At 45.7% G+C, this 16,010-nt stretch overlaps 1 protein-coding gene across 1 annotated transcript; it reads left to right on the forward strand.

Moving 5' to 3' along the window:
* Nucleotides 1–9,462: 9,462 nt before the first annotated feature.
* Nucleotides 9,463–13,005, forward strand: LOC124687283 (zinc finger transcription factor YY1). The gene is made up of 6 exons (XM_047221077.1): nt 9,463–9,770; nt 9,890–9,948; nt 11,044–11,246; nt 11,362–11,451; nt 12,065–12,208; nt 12,285–13,005. The coding sequence occupies exons 1-6, from the start codon at nt 9,727–9,729 to the stop codon at nt 12,753–12,755; spliced, it is 1,011 nt and encodes a 336-aa protein (XP_047077033.1). The 5' UTR covers nt 9,463–9,726; the 3' UTR covers nt 12,756–13,005.
* Nucleotides 13,006–16,010: the final 3,005 nt, after the last annotated feature.

Genomic DNA, 16,010 nt, shown 5'->3' on the forward strand with positions numbered 1-16,010 from the left:
TCTATGTATTCCACAAAAATTAACATGCTTATAGGAAATAACATTCTTAGGAGTTTGAGCATGCTCATTACAATAATTAACAACAATTTCATTCTTCATACAAGCCTCTTTAAAAGGTTCATGATACTTATCAAAATTCTTTTTAGGCAATTCAAAATGAGAAGCAAAGGCTTTATAAAGATTTGCAGCAACTTGAGAGTCAAGACCATAAGTAGCACTCATATTTCGAAATTTATCGGTATCCATAAAAGTTTCAATGCATTCATAATCATAATTTATACCGACTCTTTACCTTTGTCGTTCTCCCAATCTTCGGCGTTCTCCTTAATCCGATCAAGAAGGTCCCTTTTAAACTCTTCTTTGTTGCGCGTGAATGATCCAGAACAAGTAGCATCCAGCAAGGTCTTATCTTGAAAAGAAAGTCTTGCATAGAAATTATCAATGATGATATTACCTGGAAGCTCATGATTGGGGCATTTGAGCATTAAAGACTTCAATCTCTCCCATGCTTGGGCAATACTCTCTCCATCATGAGGCCAGAAATTATATATTCGGTTTCGGTCTTTGTGAATTTCACTTGGAGGATAGAATTTAGAATAAAATAGAGGCACAATATCCTTCCAATCAAGAGAATGCTCATCCTTCGGCAGTTTATGCCAATGCGCCGCTTTACCGGACAACGACATAGAGAATAATTTCTTCTTCACTTCATCCATAGAGATACTGCACACTTGAATAACCCGCATAATTCATGCAAAAACAGTAAATGATCTCCGGGATGCACAGTTCCATCCCCTTCATAGCGGTTATCCATAACACGTTCAATAATTTTCATAGGTATTTTATATGGAGTACTTTCAGTAGGTGCATTTAAAATATCACAAGCATCATTAGAGTTATCGCATATGGGAGATAAAGTATTATCAGAGCAAATTTTCTCCCCTAAAGATGGGAAGCTAAAAAGATCACAAAAACTAGCTTCCCCAAGCTTAGACTTCTCCATAGCATTAGCAGTAATTTCATTCATACTAATAACATCGCTACTAGCATGCAAATAAGGTTCCATTGGTTTTTTAATGTTCACACCAAACAACTCTAAATCAGGAAAAAGATTAAAAAGCTCACTAAATTTTTTGTTGTTTTCCATTATGCCTAACTAGTGAAAATAAAAACAAGAAACAAAAAGATGCAATTGCGGGATCTAAAGGAAATAGCTTCGAGCACTCACACACTAGCGCGAGAAAATGCTTAGTACTCGGAACCGGAGTATTAGTGCCTTTTTACCTTTCCTCCCCGGCAACGGTGCCGGAAAAGTGCTTGATGTCTACGGGAGCTTCTATTCTTGTAGACAGTGTTGGGCCTCCAAGAGCGAGAGGTTTGTAGAACAGCGGCAAGTTTCCCTTAAGTGGATCACCCAAGGTTTATCGAACTCGGGGAGGAAGAGGTCAAAGATATCCCTCTCAAGCAACCACTGCAACCACAAAGCAAGAAGTCTCTTGTGTCCCCAACACACCTAATACACTTGTCGGATGTATAGGTGCACTAGTTCGGCGAAGAGATAGTGAAATACAAGTAATATGGATGGATATGAGTGGTAATAGTAATCTGAATGAAATATGGCAGCGAGTAAACATGTAACAAAACGAGTAAACAAACGGAGATTCGATGCTTGGAAGCAAGGCCTAGGGATCCTGCTTTCACTAGTGGACACTCTCAACAATGATCACATAATAGGACTACTCTACACCCTCTTGTTGGATGATGAACACCACTAATTGTGTAGGATTACACGAACCCTCAATGCCGGAGTTAACAAGCTCCACAATATTCAATGTTCATATTTAAATAACCTTTAGAGCGTAAGATAGATCAACACAATTACACCAAGAACTAACATAGCATGCACACTGTCACCATCATACCATGAAGGAGGCATAGATCATATCAATACTATCATAGCAATAGTTAACTTCATAATCCACAAGAGATTACAATCATAGCATAAACCAAGTACTAACACGGATGCACACACTGTCACCATTACACCGTGCAGGAGGAATAAAACTACTTTAATAACATCACTAGAGTAGCACATAGATGGTATTCAACTAGATCACATAAAGAGAGAGATGAACCACATAGCTACAGCGGAGCCCTCAGCCCCGGGGGTAGATTACTCCCTCCTCATCATGGAGGCAGCGATGGCGGTGAAGATGGCGGTGGAGACGGCGGTGGAGATGGCTCCGGGGGCAATTCCCCGTCCGGCGGGGTGCCGGAACAGAGAGTCTGTCCCCGAATTGGACTTTCGCGATGGCGGCGGCTCTGGATGGTTTTCTCTGTTTCCGTCCTTTCTGTCGACGTTTTTAGGTCAAAGACGATTAAATAGGCCGAGAGTCGGAGTCGGAGGGGCCACGGGGTGGTGCCACCATAGGGGGGCGCGCCCCCCCTTGGGCCGCGCGGCCAGGTGGTGTGGGCCCCCCTGGCACCTCTCTGACTCTTCTCCGGTGCTCCGGAAGCTTCATGGAATTATAAGCCCTTCGGTCTTGATTTCGTCCGATTCCGAAAATATTTCTTTACTAGGATTTCTGAAACCAAAAACAGCAGAAAACAGCAACTGGCCTTTCGGCATCTCGTCAATAGGTTAGTTCCAGAAAACGCATAAAACGATATAAAGTGTGAAAAAAACATGTTGGTATTGTCATAAAACAAGCATGGAACATCAGAAATTACAGATACGTTGGAGACGTATCAAGGGCATAACAATGCACATACACATCATGATGACTACTATGAGATTTAATTAGGGCATTACGACAAAGTACATAGACCGCTATCCAGCATGCATCTATGCCTAAAAAGTCCACCTTCGGGTTAGCATCCGCAGCCCTTCCAGTATTAAGTTGCAAACAATAGACAATTGCATTAAGTATGGTGCGTAATGTAATCAACACAAATATCCTTAGACAAAGCATTGATGTTTTATCCCTAGTGGCAACAGCACATCCACAACCTTAGAACTTTCTATCACTGCCCCAGATTCAATGGAGGTATGAACCCACTATCGAGCATAATTACTCCCTCTTGGAGTTACAAGTATCAATTTGGCCAGAGCCTCTACTAGCAACGGAGAGCATGCAAGAACATAAACAACATATATATGATAGATCAATAATCAACTTGACATTGTATCCATATTCATCGGATCCCAACAAACACAACATGTAGCATTACAAATAGATGATCTTGATCATGATAGGCAGCTCACAAGATCTTACATGATAGCACAAGAGGAGAAGACAACCATCTAGCTACTGCTATGGACCCATAGTCCAGGGATGAACTACTCACACATTAGTCCGGAGGCGATCATGGTGATGTAGAGTCCTCCGGGAGATGATTCCCCTCTCCGGGAGGGTGCCGGAGGCGATCTCCTGAATCCCCCGAGATGGGATTGGCGGCGGCGGCGTCTCTGGAACTTTTTTCGTATCGTGGCTCTCGGTAATAGGGTTTTCGCGACGGAGAGTATAAGTAGGCGGAAGGGCAGAGTCGGGAGGCTCACGAGGGGCCCACACCATAGGGCGGCGCGGCCCCCCCTTGGCCGCGCCGCCTTGTGGTGTCGCCACCTCGTGGCCCCACTTCGTATCTCCTTCGGTCTTCTGGAAGCTCCGTGGAAAAATAAGACCCTGGGCGTTCGTTTCGTTCAATTCCAAGAATATTTCCTGTGTAGGGTTTCTGAAACCAAAAACAGCACAAAATAGGAACTAGCGCTTCGGCATCTCGTTAATAGGTTAGTGCCGGAAAATGCGTATAAATGATGTAAAGTGTGTATAAAACATGTGAGTATTGTCATAAAACTAGCATGGAACATAAGAAATTATAGATCCGTTTGAGACGTATCAGTGGGGCAATTCTTTACCAAAGATTTCATTCTCTCCCATGCTTGGGCAACATGTTCATTATCCAATTGCTTAAAATTCATAATGCTACTTCTCAAAGATATAATTTTAGCAGGAGGATAATATTTCCAATGAAAGCATCTTTACATTTAGTCCATGAACTAATACTATTTTTAGGCAAAGATAGCAACCAATCTTTAGCTCTTCCTCTCAAGGAGAAAGGAAACAATTTCAGTTTTATAATATCCCCATATATATCCTTATACTTTTGCATTTCACAAAGTTCAACAAAATTATTATGATGGGCAGCAGCATCATCAGTACTAACACCAAAAAATTGCTCTCTCATAACAAGATTTAGTAAAGCAAGTTTAATTTCATAAAATTCTCGTCGTAGAAGCAGGTGGAGCAATAGGAGTGCATATGAAATCATTATTATTTGTGCTAGTGAAGTCACACAAGTTAGTGTTCTCAGGAGTACTCATTTTAGTAATAATAAAAATAAATAAAGCAAAACCGAATTAAATAAAGTAAAGCAAGTAACTAATTTTTTTGTGTTTTTGATATAAAGAAAGCCAACAAGACAGAAAATAAAATAAAGCAAGACAATAAACAAAGTAAAGAGATTGGGTGTGAAAGACTCCCCTTGCAGCGTGTCTTGATCTCCCCGGCAACGGCGCCGGAAAAGTAGCTGCTTGTGACGGTAAAGCACACGTCCGTTGGGAACCCCAAGAGGAAGGTATGATGAGTACAGCAGCGAGTTTTCCCTCAGTAAGAAACCAAGGTTATCGAACCAGTAGGAGAGTAAGATCACGTGAAGGTTGTTGGTGAAGGAGTGTAGTGCGGCGCAACACCAGGGATTCCGATGCCAACGTGGAACATGCACAACACAATCAAACTACTTTGCCCCAACTTAACAGTGAGGTTGTCAATCTCACCGACTTGCTGAAAACAAAGGATTAAACATATGGTGTGGAAAATGACGTTTGCTTGCAGAAAACAAAAGAGAACAATGATTGCAGTAGGTTGTATTTCAGATGTAAAAGAATGGACCGGGGTCCACAGTTCACTAGTGGTGTCTCTCCAGTAAGATAAATAACATGTTGGGTAAACAAATTACAGTTGGGCAATTGACAAATAGAGAGGGCATAACAATGCACATACATATCATGATGACTACTATGAGATTTACTTAGGGCATTACGACAAAGAACATAGACCGCCATCCAAGCATGCATCTATGCCTAAAAAGTCCACCTTCGGGTTAGCATCCGCACCCCTTCCAGTATTTAGTTGCAAACAACAAACAATTGCATTAAGTACTGTGCGTAATGTAAACAATACAAATATCCTTAGACAAAGCATTGATGTTTTATCCCTAGTGGCAACAACACATCCACAACCTTAGAACTTTCTGTCACTGTCCCAGATTCAATGGAGGCATAGATGATCTTGATCATGATAGGCAGCTCACAAGATCTAAACATGATGGCATAATAGGAGAAGACAACCATCTAGCTACTGCTATGGACCCATAGTCCAAGGATGAACTACTCACGCATCAGTCCGGAGGCGGGCATGGTGATGTAGAGCCCTCCGGTGTTGATTCCCCTCTCCGGCAGGGTGCCGGAGGAGATCTTCTGAACCCCCCCCCCCCCCGAGATGGGGTTGACGGCGGCGGCGTCTCTGGAAATTTTCTCCTATTTTGGCTCTCGGTGCTAGGGTTTTCGGGGACGAAGGAATAAATAGGCGAAGGGGCAGCGTCGGGGGAGCCAGGGGGCTCCCTCCCCACATGTCGGCGCGGCAGTGGGGCCCCCCGCACCGCCCTATGGTGTGGGCCCCCTGCTGGCCTTCCTCGACTCTTCTTCGGTCTTATGGAACACTCCGTGGAAAATAGGGTCGTGGGCTTTTGTTTCGTCCAATTCCGAGAATATTTGTAAACCAACTTTTCTGAAATCAAAAACAGCAGAAAACAGGAACTTGCAGTGTGGCATCTTGTTAATAGGTTAGTCCCAGAAAATGCATAAAAACATTATAAAGTGTGAATAAAACATGTAGGTATTGTCATAAAACTAGCATGGAGCATAAGAAATTATAGATACGTTGGAGACGTATCACTAGGGCAGCTCACAAGATCGATACATGAAACACAAAGTGGAGAAGACAACCATCTAGCTACTGCTATGGACCCATAGTCCAGGGATGAACTACTCACGCATCACTTCGGAGGCGGGCATGGCGATGGAGATGGCGGTGGAGTCAATGGAGATGGCTCCGGGGGCAATTCCCCGTCCCGGCAGGGTGCTGGAACAGAGACTTCTGTCCCCCGGATCTTGTCTGTGACGGCGGTGCAGCTACGGAACTTTTCATGGGTGGAGGCTGGTATATTTAGGGTTTTTGCATCGGGAGCTTTATATACGCGGAAGTGCGAGGTCGGTGGAGGCCTGGTGGCCCCAGACCACCCCTAGGCGCGGGCCAGGGCCAGGCCGCGCCTAGGCATGGTCTGGCCACCCTGTGGCCCTCGTCCGTCTCTGCTCGAACTCTGTCTTCGCTCCGGGAAAAATAGGAACTTTGGCTTTTGTTTCGTCCAATTCCGAGAATATTTCCTGTACAACTTTTCTGAAATACAAAAACAGCAGAAAACAAGGAATTGTCACTGTGGAATCTTGTCAATAGGTTAGTTCTAGAAAATGCATAAAAGTGTCACAAAGTGTAAACAAAACATATAACAATTGGTGTAAAACAAGCATGGAGCATCAAAAATTATAGTTACGTTTGAGACGTATCAACATTCAAATAAAGTTCCATAGGTTTTTTTATTTTCTCTTTGAACACTTCATGTCCTAACTCAAGATAAATACTATAAAGTTCTCTATTTTGTTGTTGTTTTCCATTAAGCCTAACTAGTGAAAAATAAAAACAAAAAAATCAACATAAAAAGTAAGCATGAAATAAACTAAGCAACAGAAATAACAGCTATAATAGAAAATAATTTTTTGTGTTTTTGATATAAAGACAACAATAAAAGGAAACTCATTTTTTTTGTGTTTTTTGATATAATAAAGCAAACAAAACAAAGTAAAGTAAACTAAGCAAGCTATAAAAAAGTAAAGAGATTGGAGATGAGAGACTCCCCTTGCAGAAATTCTCTTTCTCCCCGGCAACGGCGCCAAAAAATCTTGATGGTGCTCCGGTGATGGCGCCAGACAATCTTGGTGGCGGTTGTTGTGGAAGTGATTGGGAAACCCCAAGAGGAAGGTGTGATGAGCACAACAACAAGTTTCCTTCAGTACGAAATCAAGGTTTAATCGAACAGTAGGAGAAAGGCGTGACTTCTGAAGGTGTTGCTAGCTGACTAGTGGCAGGGCGCACTACCGGCGTCAGCAACAACGTGAAACCTGCACACAACACAACCAAAGTACTTTGCCCCAACTTACAAGGATGTTGTCAATCTCACTGGTTTGCTGAACACAAAGGATTAGATATATCGAGTGAAAAGAGATGTTGGCAATAATTAAAGAAAACATGAATTGCAGTAAGTAAAAGAGTAGGATTGCAGTGGATGAATTTATCAGTGTAAAGGAAATAGGACCAGGGTCCACAGTTCACTAGAGGTGTCTCTCCATGAAGATAAATATCATATTGGGTGAACAAATTACAGCTGCGCAATTGATAGAATATCGACCATACATGATAAGATGATTACTATGAGATTTGATTGGGCATTATAACATAATACATAGACCGTAATCCAACTGCGTCTATGACTAATAATCCACCTTCCGGTTATCGTCCGAACCCCTTTAGTATTAAGTTGCAAGCAACAGATTATCGCATTAAGCAATGTGTGTAAAGTAAACAATATAATTACCCTCGGATAAAACATTATTGTTTTCTCCCTAATAGCAACAACACATCTACAATCTTAGAAGTTCCTGTCACTCTCCCAGATTACTATAGGTATGAACCTACTATCGAGCATAAATACCTCCTCTTGGAGTCACAAGAATCTACTTGGCGAGAGTATATACTAGCAATGGAGAGCATGCAAGATCACACATAACAGATGACATTAATATATAATCGACATCAACATAGTATACAATATTCACCGGATCCCAGCAAACACAACATGTAGGATTACATAAAGATGATCTTGATCATGTAGGGCAGCTCACAAGATCTATACATGAAGCACAAATTGGAGAACACAATCATCTAGCTACTGCTATGGACCCATAGTCTAGGGATGAACTACTCACGCATCACTTCGGAGGCGGGCATGGCGATGTAGATGCCTCCAGCGATGATTTCCTCCTCCGGCAGGGTACCGGGAAGAGCTTCAGAATCACTCGAGATGGGTTCTGCGATGGCGGCCACGACGGAACTTTTCGTGGATGGAGGCTCGGGTATCCAGAGTTTTCCCGAGAACATGTATAAATTAGCGGAAGATTTAGGTCGGTGGGGTTCCTGGGGTCCACACCACCCCTAGGCGCGGGCCACACCCAGGCGGCGCCATGGGGTGGTTTGGCCGCCCTGTGGCGACTCTTCGACCCCCTCTGGACTTCATCTTCGTTTCGGTAAAATATTGACTTCGGCTTTTGTTTCATCCAATTCCGAGAATAATTCCTCTACAACTTATCTGAAATACAAAAACAACAGAAAATAGGGAACTGGCACTGTGGCATCTTGTTAATAGGTTAGTGCTGAAAATCATATAAAAGTGCAACGAAGTATGAGCAAAACATATATGAATTGGTTAAAACAAGCATGGAGCATAAAAAAATATAGATACGTTTGAGACGTATCATCCGCCAGCTCCGGGTCAACGTCGAACTCCACCAGTGGTGGCGGTGGAGATGGAGGTGGAGGCGGAGACGGTGGTGGAGGCAACTGGCCGCCGCCGTTGCGGCTCAGCATTGAGTAGGTGGTATGCAGACGGCGAGGCATGTTTTGCGGTAGAGAAAGAGATGTCAGCGGCCGTGGTGACGTTCATTGAGTGGAGGCGGCCTTTTATAGGCGGCTGCGACGCGAGAAGAGGCGGAAAAACACGTGAAGATGTGGGAAGCAACGGGAAAAAACGCAGGAACTAGCGGTGGCGTGCGAACGGCGGCGATACGTGGAGGAGGCGCAGCGTCGATGGGACGTCTCGCCTTCCCCTCCGTAGCAATTAAAACAAAGCTGCAACGTTTCGTTCGTGTCTCAATGACGCGTCGGGCCCGTCACTTCTTGCCTCGCTTTTCGCTTTGTTCGACGCGCCTGATGCATCCACTGTGAAGGAGCGATGACCTCTCACCGTATTGAACCGTGCTGGGACGAAAAAACATTTTAAAGCACGGGACTAGAATCTGCTATATGTTCGACGCATCCTAAAAAGTTTTGGGAGCGGTTTTGGGAACATGAGTGAAGATGCTCTGACCGCTCCCCGTCCCCATATCCGGGTCCTCTGCCTAGGCGTCCCCACAAGACAAGGCACAACCGGAAAACCACGCGATGGAACCTTTGTTTCCTTTGTTTGCTCTTGTGACGATGGATGGGAACGGAGCAGCCGCGCCCGCGCCCGCGTCCGCGAGGCGTAGCCATAGATTTCCTCGCACAGCCAGCCACCGCACCACGACATGCTACTACGCATCGGCATCCACCATGCCATCCGACTCCGAGCCGCCCTGCCCTTCCCCTTGCCTCTACCTCTACCCACCCCTAGCTCGGTCACCATAAGTCGCCGCCCCACCCAGCCCCAGCACCAGCACCAAATCCCGATCTTCCCTTGCGACAATCCCTAACCCCTATCGCCGCCTCCTGCTCCGCGCGCCGCCGCGGGGGTCACAAGATGCAGGCCGCCCCCCACCGCCGCCACCGATGGGTCAAGGAGTGGTTCGTCTCCCAAACCCGCCCTCCTGCCGCCCAATTCGACTCTGCTTCCGACCTTTCTTGGTTTTTTGGGTTCATGTGTGATTTGGATCTGAATTACTTGCGTTACTTCTCTCCCCTAGGATTCCGCAGGACCTGATCATCGCCGGCGGCCCGTGCGCGCTTTACAAGTGGGTGCGAGGTACGACCCCTACGTCACCTTCTTGCTCATGTATATAGAGAAAAAGAACCTGCTTGCTGTGACGTACTGTTGCTTACTGTCATCGCGACTGAAATTGCGGCCTGCCATGATCTTTGGCTGTTACTGTGGTTATCGTTGCTTAAATTCCATCAAAGATTTATTTTAGAGGCTTCTTTTGGTTAATCAGATGTGCAGAATAGCCTGGACTAAATCTGTGTCCAGGCTAGTCTAACTGTACCCACCCACTTTATTGTAACCCCTACCTGTTTGTTTGGTTACTCTGACACGCGATATGGTACAGTGATGTGAATTTCTCCGTAAACAATGGTACATTAACACGACGAGTATATGTGTATTTCAAAGCCAAACAAAAAATATTGACATCAGTTGCAGCAGGAGGGAGAATGGGGAGGATTTCGACCGGGCATTATTTTGGGTAGCAACGACTAAGATTTATCAATAAGTATTGTCATTTAATTTTTTGGTGCTGTAATTTCAAATCCACCGATACTCTCCAATACCGAATCACTGTGTCGACGTATCAATGTTGTATCCACTACCGATACAGCACTTAACCTAGCTTGCGACTTCCTGGAATAGTGCTTATGTGTCAATGAAAAAAGTATGTGATCTGTTCTTACCATTTAGTTTATCTCTGTTTGCTGTTGCAGTTTCATCAAGTATTTGTCTGTCCTGTTTGTGAAATAGTGTACTTTAAATGCTTAGAACTGGAACAGTACAGATTGACATTGGGGTTGTGAAGTTTCTGTCTGGTTTGTGCAGACTTGAGACCAATATACCCATTAGTCTAGTGATGAGTTCTCTCACGTCACTGCAAATGGCAGAAGTTGAGATTTCATATGGATAGCGCAATCTGCGATCAACTTGCCAAATGATTTCTGTTAAATTTCAAGTTTTTCGTGTGGATATCGCACTCTTCCACACCTCTTCTGTGTTTACAACTTAGTCAGAACAATTTAGTGTAATTTACCAACAAGGACGAGCTACCTGAGTATGCTTATTTTATTTGGTGTTCGCCTTTCGATTTTGGCATTCTCATTCAGCTAATACTACTTTTACCGTATTTCTTTACAGAGGATAGATTGGCTGCTCTTAAATCCAATGATAAGGAACAACAAGTGACGGACTCTGCAAAGCCTGAGCCTACCACTGAGATTCTTTTCTTATGCAGCTATGATGGGTGCGGAAAAACTTTTGTTGATGCAGGGGCTCTTAAGAAACATGCCAACGTCCATGGGGAAAGGCAATATGTCTGCCACTATGAGGGATGTGGCAAGGTATTGTGTCGTGCCTATCTGTCTTGCCTACATTGCAAAGCCATTTCCATATGGCAGTGACATTGTTGAACTGTGTTTGCTTATCTGATTTTTTCTGTTGAATCTGATTTTGCAGAAATTTTTAGATAGCTCGAAGTTGAAGAGGCATTTTCTTATTCATACAGGAGAGAAGAACTTTGTCTGCCATCATGAAGGTTGTGGCAAGGTAATATACTATGCTCTCTCTTGTATATTCTATCATAATTAGTAGGTGACAAGTTACAGAAATATTTGACCATGGGAAAAAAATATTTTGTGCTGAATATAGAAAAGCACAATCCTTGGTTTCGGTTCTGAGCTCAACTACTTGTCTTCGAGCTTTGTCGTTTCATTATCTTTCTGTTCGCTGCAATGCTTTTAAGTTGTTATCAAGTAAGTGCATTTTTCTGTGCATCGTTTGAAGTTGACATGCACGCCATAGAGAAATCTCTACCATGACATGAATTCATTCTAGAAAGGACATGAACTCACGGTAGTATTTTATGCAATCCAAGATCTTCTCTGTATCAAGGCAATGTAGTTAAAAAAAATCAAATAATACTAGAGGTAGGATTACAGAGTGTTACAGGCTCATTCTGCAGTGGCGGTACCAGCAAGAGACTTGTTCACAATCTAGTATGTTTGAGAAATTCTGTTAAGCTTAGTAGGATGCATTGGATAATATGTGCCTTACTTTGTAATAGCTGGGAATGCAACCCAGTCCATTGACATTTTCACGTCTAGCTGTGGATTTGGGTCACTTTTGTATTAAATGTGATTTCTTTTCCTGATTATTGCAGGCTTTCTCATTGGATTTTAATTTAAAGGCACACATGAAAACACATTTTGCGGATAACTATCATCTGTGCCCGTCGCCAGAATGTGGTCGAAGATTTACACAGGAGTCTAAACTAAGGGCTCATTACAGGGCACAACATGACAAGGTAAGATGTATGAATATTTGTCAATTGTCACTTGTTCAGGGCTCGTATACTCATTAGACTACAATTTGGTGTACAGAATCCAGGTGGGCCTGTAATGAACCTCCATAACCCAGTAAAACCACTGGCAACACCGCCAGTTCCCTCGGCTGATCGTCCATACGTCTGCCCTTACGACGGTTGTGCCAAGGCATACATTCACGAGTACAAACTTAACCTCCATTTGAGGAAAGAGCATCCCAATCACTACGCAGATGCTGGCGCCGAAGCTGGTCCTTCGAGGGGCACCGCGTCGAAGAAATCCCGTAGAAGGAAGCCAAACCAAACACCTAACTTGCCGCTCTCCAAGGTCCCTAAGCGCAGCGAATACTCGGCACCATCTCAAGCCGTCAGTGTCCCTGAGGAGCACCAGTGGCCAAGGAAAGTGCTGTACGAGGAAGATAGCGAGGAGACCGAGGAGGAGGGAGAGAACCTCGAGGATGGTGGATCCAGGTACAGAGCTGCTAGCAGCGATGATGATGATGATGAGGAGACGGAGGATGAAGAATGAGCGTCTCATTGTGATTTTCATCGGGGTTTCTGTGGACATAGCTTGTGAGCACTGGGTTACAGTTTTGATGTGGACATAGTTTATGAGCACTGGGTTATATAGTTTTGCATACATGCATTGTGGTGTATATACTGAGGGTGGCTAGTTAGAAACATGCGAGTTACATACCTGCATGCAAATTCTGAAGGTAGGTTGTCCGTGTCAGGCTATTAACTTTGGAAGGACAATAGATCATTGTTTGCATCCGGTATGTACTTTGCGCTTCCGTGTTAAATTCCGTCGACTTGTGGTTCTTTCATGGTGCTGAATTGTCCGTGATATGGCTAGTAAAAGAGAAAAACCCCGGACACGTGCGTTTTGGATCTGCAGCAAAACCGATCCTAGCCCAACCGAGCAAGGGCTGGTTTCTTTTTGTTTTGTTTTTGAACTTGGACTTGTTTATTTTAAAAGAGAAGCAATGATAGATACTAAGTTATAACAAGTATTAGCCAATGTAACTGCATGTAAATGACAAGTAAACGCGTTATGCTTTACTAGTACTACGGTCCATGTCTGCATTCAGATTTAGAAGAGATTTATTTATAAAGTAGTAGACAAAATTATACATAAATAGCTTGTATTAGGTAGTATACGGTACTAAGAAACAAATAAAATCTTTGACATGGTGTTTTGGTTCATAGGTCTAAATGCATGTTATGGTGCTGCTAGAGGGATCGCGCGAGAGGGCCAGCCGGGGGCCTTGCCCACGGCCGGTGGTAAGAGGAAAGGGATTTACTTCTTAATTCTTGCTTGATTAGATTGATACATCTCTTCTCCATATATAGAGAGGTTTACTTGACTCCCAAGCAAGGCTTACTTGACCTCTAAGCAAACCCTAAGACTAACGGGCCCAGGCCCAGACCCATAACGTACTCTAACACTACACCCCACCTGGACATGCAGCTCGTCCTCGAGTTGCAACCTAAACAAACCATGACTCGACGCAACACAAACCTAACACCCAAAAACAAGCATTTTACATCTCAGCTTGTTTTATTACTCTCAACCTGAAATGGACAGGGACGCTTTATTGTTGACCCCTGAACATAAAGTGGACACCATTCGCCCGTCGGACGTGCACCTGTACAGCCACCTGGATCCCATGGAAACCAGCGGGACAAAAGGAGCCCGCGTGGCGGCCGGCGGTGGAATGCAGTGGTGCTACGCGGTGCGCTCCTGTCGGTGACACCATGCCGTCTCCCCGCCGGATGACTGTCGATGGCGCATACTTTGAGGTCGCTGCCCGCAGGAAAAACAGCATGTCTGTCGCCCGTGGGGGAAACCGCACGCCCAAGATCCCCGACGCAGCGGACGAGATCGAGGTCCGTTAAGCGCAACTTGGAGGAGTTGCAGTGTAGATCACACATCTCCCGCACACGCCGACGCGCTAGGAGGCCGCGCGCAGCAGCCTGCAGCCTCACCGCCGCCGACACGTGGCGGATAACGATCCAAGCCGGAAGCGGTGACAACGACGGAGGGAAACGGACCTGGTGGAAGGGCATCCTGGGCGGTGTCGATGTAGAGCCCGGGGCCAAGGTCGCTCCCACACCGCCGAAAGGCAGAGATGGCGTCGATGGTGGCAGCAGCAGCTGCCCACCAAACGACAGGGACATCGTCGGTGAGGACAACAGCTGCAGCGGCAGCGTTGGTGGCGGCGGCAGCTGCTGCTGTTGCTGTTGCAGCGTCCCGGTGGGGAAGAAGGTGGCCGGCTGCTGGAAAAGAGTAACCCCGGCGCCGATGTAGGGCCCGGCCCGGAGATGGTGGACAGCGGCAGCGGGGACTGCAGCAGCCCAGCGTCGGGGCGGTGACGATAGCAGCAGCGTCGGCTGCTGCAGCGAGTCCACGACCGCGACGGGGCCCGCGAGGGGCTGGGACGGCCACGCCAACCAGGGCGGGGTGGTGGCGGCGACCGCGGCGGAGACCGCCAGATGCGGCGGATGCCACAGCAGGAGCAGTGGCCCGGTGGTGGCGGCTGGTGGCGGCCCGTAGGGGCCAGCTAAGTAGAGGCGGATCTCCTGGACCGCGGTGGCGAGATCGCGGAGGGCTGCGGTGATCTCCTCCGGGGAGAGAACGGCGGGGACGTCGGAGTGCGGCGACGGCGGGTGGGAAGAACTCGGTGGAGGGCTGGACATGATCGAACCCGAGAAAGCTGATACCAAGTGTTATGGTGCTGCTAGAGGGATCGCACGAGAGGGCCGGCCGGGGGCCTTGCCCACGGCCGGTGGCAAGAGGGAAGGGATTTCCTTCTTAATTCTTGCTTGATTAGATTGATACATCTCCTCTTCATATATAGAGAGGTTTACTTGACTCCCAAGCAAGGCTTACTTGACCTCTAAGCAAACCCTAAGACTAACGGACCCAGGCCCATGACGTACTCTAACAATGCACCTATGAAGAAAACTGCATTTTAAAGTTTATTCTAAATTTCAAAAAATTATGGAAAAAAAATCCTTATGTTCACTCACAGAAGTTTGCGAGAAAAAACATTTTGTGTGGCCAACATGTCACGTGAAAAGCTATTTTGATGAATCAACGAAAATTGTTTTTTAATAGCCCATAAAAAATATCATTTCTTTGCGAAACTTAGTTTGTGAACATAGAATATTAAGATGTACACCCAGATTTTTTTTTCAATTTTTTTGACATTTAAAAAAAATATATTTTAGACAACGAGTGCATCTACAGTTCTACCCCTATGAGCGAAAGAGGATTTTGCGAAAATCTTGCTTTTCGCTATCTAGCCACATGTAAATGACAAGTAAACGCGTTATGCTCTTGAACTGGAGACGTTACAACCAAACAATAGAGCATCAACGATCGCTCTGAGTTAGTAAAACCCATACGAGCTAAGTTAAAACAGTCTAGGCGGACAATCGAAGGGTCCAAACAGAAACTCCACTTTGAAGACGCTTTTGCCAGAAGAAAAAGATCTACGAGGCAGAGCCGCAGAGGGCTCCTGAAGACACCGCCTAGTGTGGAAAGGAACCGGTACCCCCTCACGTCGTCTCCTCTAGGCGACTGAAGGGCCTCCCCCACCCTCCCTACCCCTCCTCGCCACCTCCTGAGGCTGGTACCGGCGAAGCCCGGCATGGCCGATGATGGGATAGCGGGGATCTGCTCATGGGACCGCTGGTGCGGCGGTACGGAGGCCTCGACGGCGCGGCCCTCCTCCCTCTCACCCTCTGCTCGGCCTCAGATATGGGGTGGCCCGATCTT

This window comes from Lolium rigidum, chromosome 2 (assembly GCF_022539505.1).
Source record: "Lolium rigidum isolate FL_2022 chromosome 2, APGP_CSIRO_Lrig_0.1, whole genome shotgun sequence".
NCBI classification, from domain to species: domain Eukaryota; kingdom Viridiplantae; phylum Streptophyta; class Magnoliopsida; order Poales; family Poaceae; genus Lolium; species Lolium rigidum.

Bases quoted from the DNA above. Each gene is read 5' to 3' on its own strand.
- LOC124687283 (XM_047221077.1), top strand. From the start codon at position 9,727: ATGCAGGCCGCCCCCCACCGCCGCCACCGATGGGTCAAGGAGTG. The intron at 9,949-11,043 runs GTACGACCCCTA...ATTTCTTTACAG, and splicing joins GCTTTACAAGTGGGTGCGAG to AGGATAGATTGGCTGCTCTT. The intron at 11,452-12,064 runs GTAATATACTAT...TGATTATTGCAG, and splicing joins ATCATGAAGGTTGTGGCAAG to GCTTTCTCATTGGATTTTAA.